Raw genomic sequence first — 15,444 nt, 5'->3', positions numbered from 1 at the left:
GATTTTTCTTTTATTTCTTGTTCCATTCTTTTCTCTTTGAATTAAAAAAAATGCCAACATAAATTAAATTCAGATTTTGAAACAAAACTAAAATCAAAAGTCTAAGCAAACTTAGATTTTGAACAAACAAAATAAAAAAGAATAAAAGAAACCCAAATCTTCAATTATCCATCACCAATACAAAATTTATTTGATACCCTAAAACAAACCCAGAACTTTCCAAGAACAGAAATCTTATACAGGATCCTAAATCAAAATATACAAACAAAATACAAATGCAATAACTGAAACTAAAACCCAGGTGAAGAACAAAGGTCAGACATGTAAACGAACCCAGAATTAAAAACTCAAACCCAGAAATAGAACAAAGACCACAAATCAAAATGCCCAAATTCAAGCTTAGACTTGTAAATACTGAAGGGTTTTTTTTAACAAAAGTCACATTCAGATAAAGGAGAAGAACCCACAAATGACATGCTAACTCTAAAAATTGCTCACCTTGTCGATTCGCATTCCAATATGGTGGTCCTCTTCGGCTTGTCGATCCTCATTCCCAGCGCGAAACTTGCTAACCCTTTCAACCCCGCATGCTTCTGACTTCGATCTCGTGGTCACTCGCCGGTAGATCTCGAGTGATGAGAGATTTGGGGTTTTTTTTTTAATTTTTTACAATTTGGTTACAGAGAGAAAAAGGAAGAAAAAGCGGATGAGATGTGGTGAAATAGGACTGTTTTTTTTTTTTTTTTTTTGAGAAAAAGTGAAATAGGACTGTTGATAGTAAGAAAGCAAACAAAGCTAGAGAAAACGAAAGAGAAACAAAAGTGTAGTATGTGTGTGTGGGCTTATTACTTACCAGTTGGAGGTGACAGGTTTTAGAAAGAGGGATTGAAAACTCAAAGAACCAGAATCCTTGGATAGAGTAAGAAAGTAAGAAGGGATAATGCCAAGAGGAAACCCATTTCCCAAGAAGGAGACTTGCTGTATTCTAATAACTTGACTTGCTCAAGTAGCGTCCATGGGGAATGGCTCACTTGGTACAGCCTTAGCGGAGCCTTCAAGGACTCAAGCATAGCCACGTCCAAATCCCAGAACGCCGAATCCATGGCCGTCCTCAGCCTCGCCATGTTTGGAGGAGTTGGAAGTTTATGTGATATTTTAATTTTGTAATTTTTTTAATTTAAAAAATAAGTTTTATTTTTATTTTTTACACATTATGAATATATCATTTTAATTTTAAAATGATTTTTAAATAAGTTTTAATGAATTTTAAAATGAAAAATAAAAATTTATGACGTGGACTAATAAAAGGGTGACATATGGACACTTACCTAAATGAAAACGGAGAGGTACCTACGGAAGTTCCAAAAGTGTGACGGAAGGTATTTTTACAGCCAAAAATACGACTTAAGTATTTATCTGCTACTCGGGATAAAACTTAAGTATTTTTACCGCAAATTACTATTTTTTTTTTTTTTTTTAATGAAGAAACAATGTTATTTGATGAATGCAAAAGGTAATAAATTTCTATTTAGGAAAAAAATTAAAAAAAAAAAAAAAATTCTACTGTGGCCTAGAGTTTTCTGTAGCATAGGTATTATCTTGTTTCAGTTTGACAAGTCAAACTAACAACAGTAGCAAATATACCAATCACAAGTACTATATCCAAATCCAACAATTATTGTTTTACGACATTCTCATTTACTCCAGAAATTTCAAGAATCTGCTTTCTGTTTCTGTGGCCACCCAATATAAATACAAAACAATTTGATCAAACAAACCATAATACATAATCTTAAAACATATTATCTCAATATAATCTTAGAATGTCTCTTTTACAGTCTCTGCTCTCCCTGCAACGCAGCGTTTTGGACCCTTTGAATGCCCAGATGAACTGGAAGGAAACTTCTGATGCCCACGTGTTCGAAATCGATCTTCCGGGGCTGAAAAGAGAGGACGTGAAGCTTGAGATTCATGAAGATCATAAAGTTGTGTATGTGAGCGGGGAGAGGAAGGAAGAGGATGGAGAAGTAAAAGGTGAGAGGTGGCATTGTAGGGAGAGGACAAGTGGCACCTTCTGTAGACAGTTTCGGTTGCCTGAGAATGCAAAAGTGGGAGAAATCAAAGCTTCGATGAGTGATGGAGTTTTAGTGATTAGGGTACCAAAGGAAGAGGAGTTGAAGAAGAAAACGATGAAAAAGAAGGCAGTACAGATTGATGCTCCCAAAGGGTTAGGCCGATTTGTTTGTTGCAAGGCTTAGAGGTTAATTATTTGATTTGTGTTATATGAATATAAATATGAACATGGATACATAGGCATATTTGGTAAAATGTTTTTCTTTTTTGATAAATTTCAGTCACACATAGCTGTGAGTGGTATTGGTAAAATATTGTAAATACAGGGTCGTGTTGAAGTTTGAAAGTCTGGGGCTTGTTTGTTCCAAATATGTAAGGTTTTTCTTCTTCTTTATGTTTATTTTATTTTTAAAAAAAAATTAATATTTTTTATGAGTGTTGTATCTTTTTATGAGTCAAAGTATTGTGGCGAGCCATCGCTTCAGCCTCCTTGGAAGCAAACCATCCTTTAATGTGCCAAGCACAAGTGTCCTAAATCACAAAAAATCCCTTCTAGCATCAACAAGAGCATCTGTATTAATCTTATACAAACCGATTGGTGGTGACAACCAACAAGGGTGGGCCTGGCCTTAGTAGGAGAAAGAGCCAAGGACTCTCTATTCGGATGCAATTCTAAAAAAACACCACTTCACTGATTAGCACGTTGAAAAGTATCTAGAAAGTCCATAACCCAATAGTGACCACTTGATCAAGAGTAAGAGTAGAATTATTATGAACAAACTTGTTTCTCCTAAACAAGATTCTCCACAAAATAACTAAAATTAACTTAAGATGTGAAATTGAGAGATTATACAAAACTTGCAACGCAAATCTTTTTTACATGATAATAATTTCTTTTGAATAATTAATTACAATGTAATAATTTTAATATTCAAGAAACTTTAGAGAAACTGATATAGTGGATTTATATTTTGGGAGTGTAAAATGAGAGTTTATAATATATAAAACTTACAGATTTGATCTTTGATTTTTTCTTTGAACTTGGTCTTGACAAAAGAGATCTCGTGATAGTGAATATTGTAATCTTAATGTGTTCTTTCTTGCACTTTAATATTTTAAGCTCTATTAAGTTTAGAATAATTAAGAATATATAACACTTTAGAAGAATAATCAAATTTATACTTAAAAATGTGTATTATTAGGGATAAAAGAAAAACAAACAGCTTTTCTCTCTCTGGAACTTTCTAGTAGGTATGCGATACAGTGGTTCTCGTTTGCTTCTGGTCCCGTTCATGGTGGTTGTCGTCCCCCCTAACAGGTATAGTGGTGGTTTGTATTTCCTTTCTTTCTCTCTTTCTTCACTTAGAAGCATTTTTTCTTATCTTTGTATTAATGAGAGCATTTATTGTTCTGTGTATTACTATCATTACCAACTATCCCATCTCATTTATGAATGCACAATTATCTATTCCTTTTCCTCTTCCATTTCTTTGTTCTCCGTCTATTATGCTCCCCATTTATTGTCCTCTGTGCCATTACTTCTGATTTTTCAACCTCTCCAACATCATTACACCCTTGGAGATTGTAAAATGGAGGCGGATATTTGGTTTTCTGAGGTTAATAGGGCTATTTTCATCATTGTTGCTACTCCGGTGGAGGCTAGGGATGTGACCTCTGAATTTTCGAGAAGGCAGCTCAGGGGACTCTGGTTCTTCCTTTATATAGTGCGATTGAGGTATTTTTTCTCTCACCCCTTCCCTTGCTTTCTTTCTATTTCTGTGTGTGTTTGTTTTGCTGCTGTATTCAAAATGGATGATTTTCTCAACAATGTGTCGAATGCTTTAGTTTTCCCTTCTGATGAAAATACCATATTCACCTATGATGCTAATTCCTCTTCTTCCTCCTCTGTCGTTATTAGCCTACTCCTTAAACTCCATACTATCCGACCTTATAATCGACCCTCTCTTATGAAAACCTTTTCTGGAATTTGGTCATCACAGTGTCGTTTCCCTGTGACTGTTACTGAACATGCAGATGGTTTATTTTTAGTCACTTTTGGTTGTGAGGGAGACAAGGGTAGAATTTTGGAGGGACAGCCATGGCATTTTGCCCAAAGTGTTACTGTCTTTGCTGCACCTGGCAGCTCTTTTCCTCTCACTCCTGAGAACCTTCATTATGTACCCTTTTGGGTTCAAGTTTATGGCATACCTTTTATGTGTAAGTCATATGACTTAGCCCGTTTTATTGCTTCTGAAGTAGGTGACCTCATAGAGGTTGATAGGGATACTGTTAAGGAGGGCACGGGGCCTTATTTGAGGATGAGGATTCTGCTGGATGTGAACCTTCCAATTCGTAGAGGTATGAATATTAGGTTCATTCGTATGGGTAGAGAGTTTATTAAGTGGATTGATTTTAAGTATGAGAGGCTTCCGGACTTCTGTTTTTTCTGTGGCAAACTTGATCATACTAAGAGATATTGTCACTTCTATCTCCAAAAGTGTGATGAAACACAATCTGATCCTCCTTGTCCTTATAATATTCTGTTAAGAGGGAAGGAGAAAATTGTGGACAAGTCTATGCCTTTCCAGTACCCTCATCCTCCTGCTATGACCATCATGGATTATGCTCCTATCAATCTTAATCAACCTACTCGAATTTTTTTGGGTGAGGCTATCAACTTCCCTTCTTTTTTAGCTCATGCTGTGGGTTCTGGGTCTCAACTGTTAAATTTCCATACCTCTTCCAATGTTATGATTCCTACTCCTATTAACCCTAATGTTTCTCATAATGTTAGTGTTGCTCAAAGTCCTTTCTTGAACACTCCTGTGCGCTCTTCGGCTTTTACCTCTTACTCCACAGACTCTTTGGTGGTAGCTACTAGTGCTCTTAGCACTGGTATGTTACATCCTATTTCTGGTGCTTTGGTTGAGGGAGATTCTGGTAATATTTCTTGTGGAGCTATGGAGGTTATGGGAGTATCTTTTGCTCCTAATCAGCCTGATCAGATGGTCCGTGGCAAGGGACTTGCCTCAGCTTCTGGGGTTAAGCGACCATCGTTTGTTTCCCAACAGGCTGTTGTTGGTGGTTCTGTTAGGACTTAGCTGAAGAGAGCTCGTGCTGGTGAGAGGGAGGAGGGTGCTTCATCTGCTTCTACTGATCTTGAACAGGCGGGTGATGCTTTGCACACCCGCCCAGAAAAATGAGTGTTATATGTTGGAATGCACGAGGGTTGGGGAGTACTCGTGCATTCCGTCGTCTCTCCCTTCTTGTAAAAAATCATAGTCCTGATATCCTTTTTTTGATTGAAACCCGTATGTCTTTGGGTGCTGTGGATAAGTTTAGAGTTGGGCTGGGTTTTTCCCATGGTTTTGAAGTCCCTAGGAAATATTTTGGTGGGGGACTTATGCTTTTGTGGAAAGACTCTGTTTTTGTTAATATTCTCACCTTTTCATGTAATCATATAGACTGTAATATTTGCTTTAATGAGAAGGATATGTTTCATTTTACTGCTTATTACGGTTCTCCTATTTCTTCACAAAGGCATTTAACTTGGAATTTACTTGATAAAATTTTTTATTCTGCTCCTAATTTGCCTTGGTTAATTATGGGAGATTTTAATAGTTTATTATCTTATGCTGATAAAATTGGTAGTACTTACTATAATTAATCATAAGGATATGGATGATTTTTACAATTTTTCAGCTAAGTTTAATCTTTTTCCTCTTTCTTGTGTGGGTAACAAATTTACTTGGCATAATCGATCTGTTTGTGAAAGACTTGATTGGGCTGTTGTTTCGGATTCTTGGTGTACTCTTTTTCCAAATGCTGCTTTTCATCACCTTTCCTTTTATGGTTCTGATCATCGAGCTTTAAAGCTTTTTCTTGATGATCAAAATCTTAGCTCTTCTTGTAGAAGGAGCAGACGCTTCTTTTTTGAGAACGTTTGGCTTGAAAACCCTAAATTTTTTTCTGTTATTAAAACTTCGTGGGACAATAGTAATATTAGCCAGAATAATTCTGGTCCTTTTCAGGACTTTCTCTCCAAACAAGATCTTTGCATTTCTGCCCTCAAATCTTGGAACAAAGTAGCTAACTTATCTTTGAAGTCCCGTATTTCTGATCTACAGAATGAAATTTCCAGATCTCAGGGCCTTTCCACTTATAATCGGGATGACCATCTTCGTATTCAGTGTCTTCAATCACAGTTAGATGCTCTTCTCTATAAAGAAGAAATTTATTGGAGACAAAGGGCTCGTACTCATTGGCTTAAAGCTGGTGACAAAAACACTAGGTTTTTTCACCGTTTTGCCTCTCAAAGAAAAAAGAATAATACTATTAAATTCCTTAAGAATGAATCTAATTGCATTGTTTCTGATCACGATGGTATTAGTAATATGGTGGTTTCTTATTTTCGTGATCTGTTCTGTGCTGAGGGGTGTGATGCTGCTGCTACCTGTCAGATTTTGGATTGTCTTGGCCCTCCTCTAGAAGACGTTGATTATGCTTATCTGGATGAACCGTTTTCTGTTGTAGAGGTTAGGAAGGCCCTTTTTAGTCTCTCTGGGGATAAAGCTCCTGGACTTGATGGTCTTAATGCCTATTTTTATCAGAAAAATTGGTCCACTTTGAGGTCTGATTTAGTCCAGGCTGTTCTTTCTTGTCTTAATGAGGGTGCAGATTTTACTCACATTAATTCCACTCTCATTTCTTTAATTCCCAAAAAGTAGCATGCTCACTCTTTAAAAGATTTTCGTCCAATAAGTCTTTGTACAACTTTGTATAAAGTGATTTCTAAAGTGTTGGCTAATAGATTGAAAGTGGTGTTGGATAAAATAATTTCTCCATTTCAAAGTGCGTTTGTTTCTGGTCGAGTCATTTTTGATAATATCCTTATTGCTCAAGAGATTGTGCATGCTATTAATTCTCGTAAAAGTGGCAAGATTGGTTGGGCTGCTCTTAAGCTGGATATGGCTAAAGCTTTTGACCGTGTGGAGTGGCACTATTTACAAAGTGTTATGTTTCATTTTAATTTTCCTCCTAAGTTTGTGTCTTTAGTTATGAAATGTATTTCTACTACTGCACTTTCTTTTTTAATTAATGGTTCTGTTAGCCCATCAATTAAACCTTCTAGGGGTCTTAGACAAGGAGATCCTCTTTCTCCTTATCTTTTTATTCTTTGTGCAGAAGGTTTATCTGCTCTTCTTAGGAGCAAACAGGATGCTGGTGTTCTGAAGGGTATTGCTATTGCCCGTTCTGCTCCATCAATTTCTCATCTATTCTTTGCTGATGATAGCCTTCTTTTTTGTGCTGCTGATCGTTCCTCTTGCTCTGCTCTGCAGGAAGTTATTGATATTTATTCTAGGGCTTCGGGGCAGGTAATTAATTTTTCAAAGTCTTCTATTCTTTTTTCTCCCAATACCCAATCTAATATCCGTGCCCTTTTCTTCAATACTTTTAATCTTGAGGATAGACCTTTTATCTGTAAATATTTGGGTCTTCCTCAATGCCTCTCTAGGTCTAAGTATCACTCTTTTGCTTTTCTAAAGGATAAAGTTAATTTTATACTTAGGGGCTGGTCAGGCAAGTGTTTTTCTAGAGATGGTAAAGAGGTGTTGCTTAAGGCTGTTATCCAGGCTATTCCTGCTTATGCGATGGCCTGTTTTCGTTTGCCTGTTAAGCTTTGTAGGGGAATTGAATCTGTGATGGCCAGGTTTTGGTGGGGTTCTGCGTGTACTTCTAAAAAAATTCATTGGAAATCTTGGAAGCGCATGTGTCAGTCAAAATTTTTTGGGGGGATGGGTTTTCAATCGCTAATTCATTTTAACCAGGCAATGCTTGCTAAGCAAGCTTGGAGGCTTTTTAAAAACCCAAATTCTCTTCTTGCTTCACTTTTTAAAGCCAGGTATTTTCCTCGTAGCTCTTTTCTCGAAGCTAAGCATGGTCACAATCCTTCTTTCACTTGGAGAAGTATACTTTGGGGTAAAGACTTATTAACTTCAGGATTGATTTGGAAGGTTGGTGATGGAAGTAATATTCGGATTCTGGAAGATCATTGGCTTCCCCACAATAAGGTTAAGTCTTTTAATTCTGGTCAGATACCTCCTTCTCCTTTTCTTTCTTATTTCATTAATAGATTTGGGGACTGGGATATTCCTAAACTTGAAACTTGTTTTGGAACAAACATGGTTAATGAAATTTTAACTGTCTCAGTTTCGGGTCTACAGGATAAGGATGAAATAGTTTGGGAGTATGATAGTTCGGGGATTTTCTCTGTTAAATCTGCTTATCACTTAGCCTTTTCACATCAAGACCTTCCTTCTACTTCCTCTCCTGATAATTCTAAGAAGTTCTGGTCAAAAATTTGGACCTCAAAAATTCCTCCAAAAGTGAAAATTTTTATTTGGCGTTTACTTTCTCAGGCAATTCCTGTTGCTTTTTCTCTGTATAAGAAATGTATCCTTGATTCTCCTTTGTGTCCTTTGTGTAAAATTCAGCCTGAAACTACCAAGCATGCTTTACTAGATTGTTCCAGATCGAGGAAAGCTTGGAAACACTCAAGGTTTGTTAATTATTATTCTCAGTTTAAACATCTTAGTTTATATGATTTTTTCCACAATATTACTCAAGAACTGGATAAGGATAATGTTGGTATTTTTTGCTGTTTTTTATGGGCTTTTTAGAATCAAAGAAATAATCTTTTCCATAATAAGTTTTCTCTGCAGCCTGTTGATCTTTATAATTGGAGTGTTGATTTCTTTTTCAAGTATATGGATGCGCAACAAGTTTCTTCTACTCAACAGGTGGATATGTTAGATTTGCATGGCTTACCTGCAGGGGTTTCCCTCCAGCTTTTTACAGATGCAGCCATTGATACTTCTCGTAAAAGATATAGCATTGGGGCTGTTGTTATGAACTCTTCGAATCAGGTTATTGCTGGTTTTGTGAAGCCTTTTGAAGGTTGTGTTTCGCCGGTGATAGCTAAAGCCAAGGCGATTCTTCAAGCTTTGCAATGGGTTACTTGTATTCATCTTCCTGTTGATGTTCTAAAAACAGATTGTAAATCTATTGTAGATAAAATAAGTTCCTCTAAGAGGGGTTGTAATGTTCTGGATGATTTTATCACTTGTATAAGGGGCTTATTATCTAACTGCCCACTCCTTAGTTTGAGTTTTGTGAGAAGGGAATCTAACCTTCTTGCTCATCAAGTGGCTAGGTGGGGTCTTGGGCTTGATAGTGAGCTTATATGGAATGGTTCTCTACCTTCCATTTAGTTTCTTGTGTATCTTTGTTGTTTTTGTAATACACAAGATTATTTTCAAAAAAAAAAAATTATACTTAAAAATAATTTTTTTTATTTGGGGGCTTGAGAGCTTGCACTTGGAGGGAGTTTCTCGCATTAGTTAGACTATAAGTACTCATTGAATACAGTAGATATGTTCGCCCTCCTAATATATTAGAGTAGATACGTTTGTCTTGATGAAGAATCTGGATTTCTTTCAATACGATAGCTTTCGGCAGAGAGAATATTTCATTATTTGCTCGAGGGGGATCCAAAATAAAGTGTTTATGGTTGGATCTGGACTTGAGTTTTTAATTTTTTTACTGCTGTTGTTTTCTCTAGTGTCTTCATTGCTTTCATGTATCTAACTTTTATGTTCTTTTTGTAGAAAAACCTCAAACCATCCAGATGGACATTCTTAATGAATTCCTAGGAAACATCGCCATTCAGATTGAGGAAGTCAGGGAGGCTGCCAAGCTAGCCAAGGGAAAAAGTAAGTTTGGAACATCTTTCCGAACACGAAGCAAGGAATTAGCACCCTCAGTCAAGGTGTCGGAGGCTGCTCTAGATGCTCAACTCCTAGAAGTTGTTCAAGGATCTCAAATTCAAGAAGTTGCGGTGGAAGCTCATGCTCTTTAAGTGGAACCTTTGCAGCAGGTTCCACTTACTATTCAACAAGTCATTACTGTTGAAGAAGAAGAAATAGAATATAGCGAGGGGATGGTCTTCCATACGAAGAGGCCTAGATTATATATTGACAAAGAAGGCAAAAAGCTAAAGGCTGAGGTTGTCTTGCAACTAGTTCAACGCCGAAAAAATGAAAGAGAAGAGGTCAAGTGGAGAGAGGCTGAGTAGAAGGAAGCTAAGAAGAAGGATGCAAAGAGGAAGAAGCCAAAACAAAGAAAAACCTTATGTATTAACAAAGATGTTTATGACCCCAAATCTCGAGGTGCTAGACCTAGTTTTAGGCCACACCTTCAAAATCCTTCCATAAAGCTCACACTTCCTCTGCTTCCTCCATCCACTATAACTTTTCCAGTCCGACCACTAGAATTACTGGAAGAAAACTGTGTCCAGCTCGAGGAGTCAACTTACCTTTTTTGGAAGTGATTTGAAGCTGAGTCAACTTTAATTTATCAGAGAACTAATGTAATTGATTTCATAGAAAAGTTTGAATTGTCTTAGATAACTCTAGATGTTGCTATCCATCCTCCCACAATTGATAGTGCAACGGTCTTGGAGACAATCAAATCTAGGGTCAGAAGTGATCTAGTTTCGTTCGTGGTGGACTTGTTGGAGCAAACTGGCGACACCTATTGTCAGCTTGGTGCAGAAAAGTGGGACACGACACCTAGTCAAGATCCAGCCTTCCTTGCTTATTCTCTTCGTTACCAACTTGTTGGGGTTAGCATTCTTACTCACATTTAAAAATGATTTTGCTTAACACTTGTACTTGTGCTTGATTGTATTTAATTTCTTTCAGGGAAATTATTGACAGAAAGATGCTCAGAAGCAGTAGCTAAGATGTCTATGGAGCTAGAGACTCTTAGGGTTGAACGAGATGCCTCGAACCGGAAGAGAGAGGAAGCCTTGACTAAACTGAATAGAGCACAAGCCCAATCGAAGGATCTGGTGGAGCATCAGGTTAAAGAAAGGTTAGAGTTGGAAATAAACAGTGTTGTATCAACTTACAAGGATGAAATACAGAAGCTAAAAGAGCGCGAAGATGATTATAAAGATGATTACCATCAAGCCAAGGCTCTGCTAATCTATTGGAGGTTTGTGAGGAAAGCTGAAGGCTAAAAATTCAAAAAGTTGAGTGTAAGAAAAAAAAAATTCTACTCTTGAGGTGGAAAGCTTGAAGGAGGACATCATTGATAAAACCCTTAAAATCCACAACTGGATAGGAGGTAAAATTGCTGACTAGCGTCAAGAATTTTGTTGTTTAAGCTCAACAAGCGATCTCTGCCAAGCTTACTATGGTGGAAGCCAACTTGGTGAAAGCTGAACTGAAAGTGGCTGCAGAGCTAGAAGCCAAGAAAAGAGTGTAAGCGAAGTTGGGTGTCAGGAAGAAAGTAGAAGAAGAGCTGAAGGCAGCCAAAGAACAAGCTAAGGAGAAGCTGGCTACAATTGTGGCCCAGTGAGAAAAGGAATTGGCTAGTTCGTTAGTAGCTATTATTCACTTATAAAAACTTGTGCTGATGAGGCTGAAGAGTTTGAGTCAGAAGCTAACCTTCCAACTGAAAAGCCCATTGCAAAACCTTTTCTTCCTACTTCCAACACAGATCTGAGTACCAGAACTTCTATGCATGTTGACGCTTCCATCCATCTATGAGTGGCCTTATCTTTTCCTTTATTTTTTTTTTATTTTGGGGGACAAGGGTTGCTCCTTTTAATAATGCAGAGACAGTATTTATCCCTTGCCACGGGGCTTTCTAGTATGTAAATATTTTTACTCTCCTTTTAATAATGAGATCTGAACAACTTTATTTATCATACATCTTTGTTCTAATCAATTAAGTATTTTAAAACTTGAATGAATTTTTATTTGTTAATTTAGTCTACTTTTGGACCTCCTAAGGTTCCAGTTCTAACGGCTTGAATCTTAGGATTTCAACTTTTACACTTAAACTTTTATCTTAGGTTTCTTGTGATTTGCTTCACTTTTGGGTTCCCTAGAGTCCTGGTTCCAAAGGCTTGGACCTTGAGATTTCAACAACTTTATTTTAACCTTACACTGAAAAGCTTTACAAAAAATTACTTACTTCTAGTTCCTTGAGGTTTCAGTTCCAAAAGCTTGAACCTTTTGGAGTTCAGATTTGTTTTTGATGTTATTGAAGCCTAAAATTATTTGTATTTTGTTAATATGAGTTAATGGTGACTTATTAACCTTAAGTATGGTCAGATACAACTCACTACAAAAAATGGGACCTTTTATCCCAATTTTTATGCTTAAGGAAAATAAAAAAATAGAACAAAAACTATGTTGAAAGTTTTTACCCCACTTTTGTGTAAGACATAAGGGCCATGTTTGGTTTAATACTATAAAATAAAAATATACTAAAAAAGGTTAAAAGATTATTTTTTTAATTACTAGCCAAACACGCCCATGATGGGTCTTTAACCACACTTTGGAGCAAGGACCTTGTTCGGGTGGTCACGAAAAAATTAATTTTTCACTCTTTATTATTTTGCTAGAACCAAACGGGGTAAAAGAAAAATTCTTAAAAGGGTTTCCCTAATCATATATGTAAACACTTTTATGTTTAGGTTTTTATTTATTTGGAGTGATATTGTTAGGGTTTATGTCCTGAAAATTTTATAAAGATATTTCTGATTATTAAATGAAGAGTTAAATATTTTGATATATGCTTGAATGTTAAATTATTAATATTTATTATTGAATAATTTATATTAAATATCAAAAAATTCATTATTCATATATGAGGTTGTGGCTTGTAGCTGTATAGATGATGATAACATAGCTATGAATAAAATAGTCAGCATCATATTAAAGCTATAGAATCTTTAATCAACAGTTGCTAGTACGGTTCACAGATACCTGTTCTTCAGTCCAAGTAATCTCAATTCAGATTACGAATTTAATATGACATCAAAGTGAAGGTATTGTATATAATAGAGATTATATATGACAATGATCGATATGAATAAACTTGTTTTTATTAACATGTCGTTTACTATAAAGACCTACTTCATATCATAACAATGATTAATAATAGATCGACCTAAATCTTGAGTTATCATGAATTCCTATTCATGTTCTTAGTTTCTTTGATTCACTCGTTAAAGTTTCTCAGAAAGAATGGTTCCAGAAAGAAGAAATAAATTCATCCATACTTGAATGCATTTCCCTAATGTTTGGCTACCCAACAAGAAATTTACTAAAGAAGACATTAGAAATTTATTGAAGTTTCAAAGAACCTATTATTGATTACAAGCAGTATAAAAATAAATCAACGACATTGTTTTGAAAAATATACAGAGCTGCTCCAAACGCCTAAATCCTATTCCTCTACTTCTTATGGCAAATATGCAAGCATTAAAGGGGAAATTCATAATCGACCAGATATGTTATCATGCAAAGTTGTTCATCCAGCTGTCCAAAATCTAAACACATTTTAGAATTATAGAAGTACAGATGTTACTTACGTGTTGAAGGCAAAAGTCTTAGGGAAGGAATTTGGACGCTGTGCGTTGGCCGTAGAAAAAGTCACGTGGTAGGAGGTTATCAAGACGCATAACCCTAGATCAAAGAGCACGAGTTTGATTTATAAGTACTTCAATATCTTGGCTTGAATATTTAGTGGTTCTGACGAATTTAAGGAATCAATTGTGAGAACTGGGGGTGGTGCTCCTAGTTTTAACCTTGAACAAATTCGATGAAGAAGATGCAGGCACTCATCGAAATAATTGGACATTCACCAAAAATAATTTTTGCCTTTTCTCTCTCAGAAAAATCAAGCTTGGAATGTAAAATAGGAAAAATTTGTAAAGAGATAATTTTCACTATATTTATAGAATAAAAATTGTGATCCACGTGCCCCTAAATCGATGACTCAGATTACATTCAAGAAAACTCAAATTGCATCTGACGGTTTAGAGCAAAGAAGGATTAGCATTAAATGACTATTACAAAATCGAGGTAATTTGAATGATGATATTTGCCTTCGTACACCCGTTGACATTATATATGCTGTTATTTTGCAAGTTTAGGCTTCACACATTTTCTCAAGACGAATAATCTTCATGAGCCAAGAGAACATTGCCACGTGTAAGTGATATTCAGAAAGCGCGAAGTTGTCATCCATTACATATTGGCTTGGAATTTCAAAAAGTCCATACCTTTTTGAAGCATCCACATATCCTCATACCATCTGGAAGGAAGACTGTAAGCTTCCACAACTCTTAAGTTCCAAAAGTTTGGATGGTAAATATTACCTGTGTTTTTAGAAGAGAGACATGTGTACTTCTGAGATCTAAATTCAATTACCAAAGGCCCAGTTTATATGCTTAATTAGGATAATGGACCAAATTCGTTAAGTCGGGCCATCCAATTTTTGGAGTGATATCTCTTATCTCATGTAGACGACAAGAAGAGTCCAATGAAGAGAGCATCTGGATACCTACACCAGCAATACTTCCAGAAAGATGATAAAACAGCCTCTATATTGATTCATTGCTTATTTAATATTGAATCACTTTGTTTTTAAAGTTAATTCCAAAAATCAAGCATTCTGTATAAAGAAATATGGTGATTGTCAAGAGTCATTAAATTATTACATGCGAAAATGACACGTTTTCTACCTGTCGTCAAGAAGATTCCACGTAAGCCTCATGGGCTAGGCCTCATCAAATCAATCCAGATGTCATTATATTATTTGTATTTATTCTATTAGTGGGCCATAGAGAAACCTTAAGCCTATATATATATATAATAATAATCCTTCATGCAAAAAATTTAGAATTCATTTCTTACAAGCTAAGACAAGAAATAAAGTTCATAAATAGTGGACAAACACTTGTTTCAAATTTTATATTGGGTTTCAAAAATCTTGCTAAACGGTTTTAAAGGCAATATGTTTCAAATTTTTAAAGAATTAGCCAAATAATGAGCTTCCATACATTAACTTTTTTTTAATCCAGTCTTCACTAAATTAATTTCGAATAGATGTACTGAATTCAAATTAATTATGTTTTGCCTTTTTCTTTAGGGAAAGATGATCAAACAGTTGGCCTTTGCATATCGGATATTATATAGTATTTCTTACAAACAAGACCTAACTAGAATAATAGTGCATTTAAAAATTGGTATACATTTTAATTATATAATAAAATAGAAAAGCTATTAGCAGTGATCTAGATCATATCAGCCAAGATTTATATTATGATGAAAAGGTAGATTGCTCATATATATGCCAATGGATTGTGGATACTTTAGTTTTACCAATAAAGTTCACAGTTAATAAATTCAGTACACACAATAGATAATTATATCAAACTAAAATTTTGATTATGTCTCACTAGCTGATTAATAGTGAATACATGTTATACATTTATTGATGAACCTTAAA

The 15,444-nt window shown here is 35.6% G+C and overlaps 2 protein-coding genes across 3 annotated transcripts; both read left to right on the top strand.

The window, feature by feature from the left end:
* Nucleotides 1-1,596: 1,596 nt before the first annotated feature.
* On the top strand, nucleotides 1,597-2,467 carry LOC115704932 (17.6 kDa class I heat shock protein-like). Its single transcript, XM_030632151.2, has one exon. The coding sequence runs from the start codon at nucleotides 1,824-1,826 to the stop codon at nucleotides 2,256-2,258; it is 435 nt and encodes a 144-aa protein (XP_030488011.2). The 5' UTR covers nucleotides 1,597-1,823; the 3' UTR covers nucleotides 2,259-2,467.
* Nucleotides 2,468-3,333: 866 nt separating this feature from the next.
* On the top strand, nucleotides 3,334-9,402 carry LOC133033588 (uncharacterized). 2 transcript variants are annotated; one of them, XM_061108507.1, is made up of 3 exons: nucleotides 3,334-3,808; nucleotides 8,596-8,632; nucleotides 8,838-9,402. In XM_061108507.1, the coding sequence occupies exons 1-3, from the start codon at nucleotides 3,366-3,368 to the stop codon at nucleotides 9,342-9,344; spliced, it is 987 nt and encodes a 328-aa protein (XP_060964490.1). In that variant the 5' UTR covers nucleotides 3,334-3,365; the 3' UTR covers nucleotides 9,345-9,402. The 2 variants fall into 2 exon arrangements, with proteins under 2 accessions (XP_060964490.1, XP_060964491.1); XM_061108508.1 differs by having other exon boundaries at nucleotides 3,336-3,808; nucleotides 8,874-9,402.
* Nucleotides 9,403-15,444: the final 6,042 nt, after the last annotated feature.

The sequence above is a fragment of the Cannabis sativa genome, chromosome 1 (genome assembly GCF_029168945.1).
Source record: "Cannabis sativa cultivar Pink pepper isolate KNU-18-1 chromosome 1, ASM2916894v1, whole genome shotgun sequence".
In the NCBI taxonomy this organism is placed as follows: domain Eukaryota; kingdom Viridiplantae; phylum Streptophyta; class Magnoliopsida; order Rosales; family Cannabaceae; genus Cannabis; species Cannabis sativa.
Note: the sequence above shows the minus strand (reverse complement) of the source record. Positions and strands in the feature narration are given on the sequence as shown.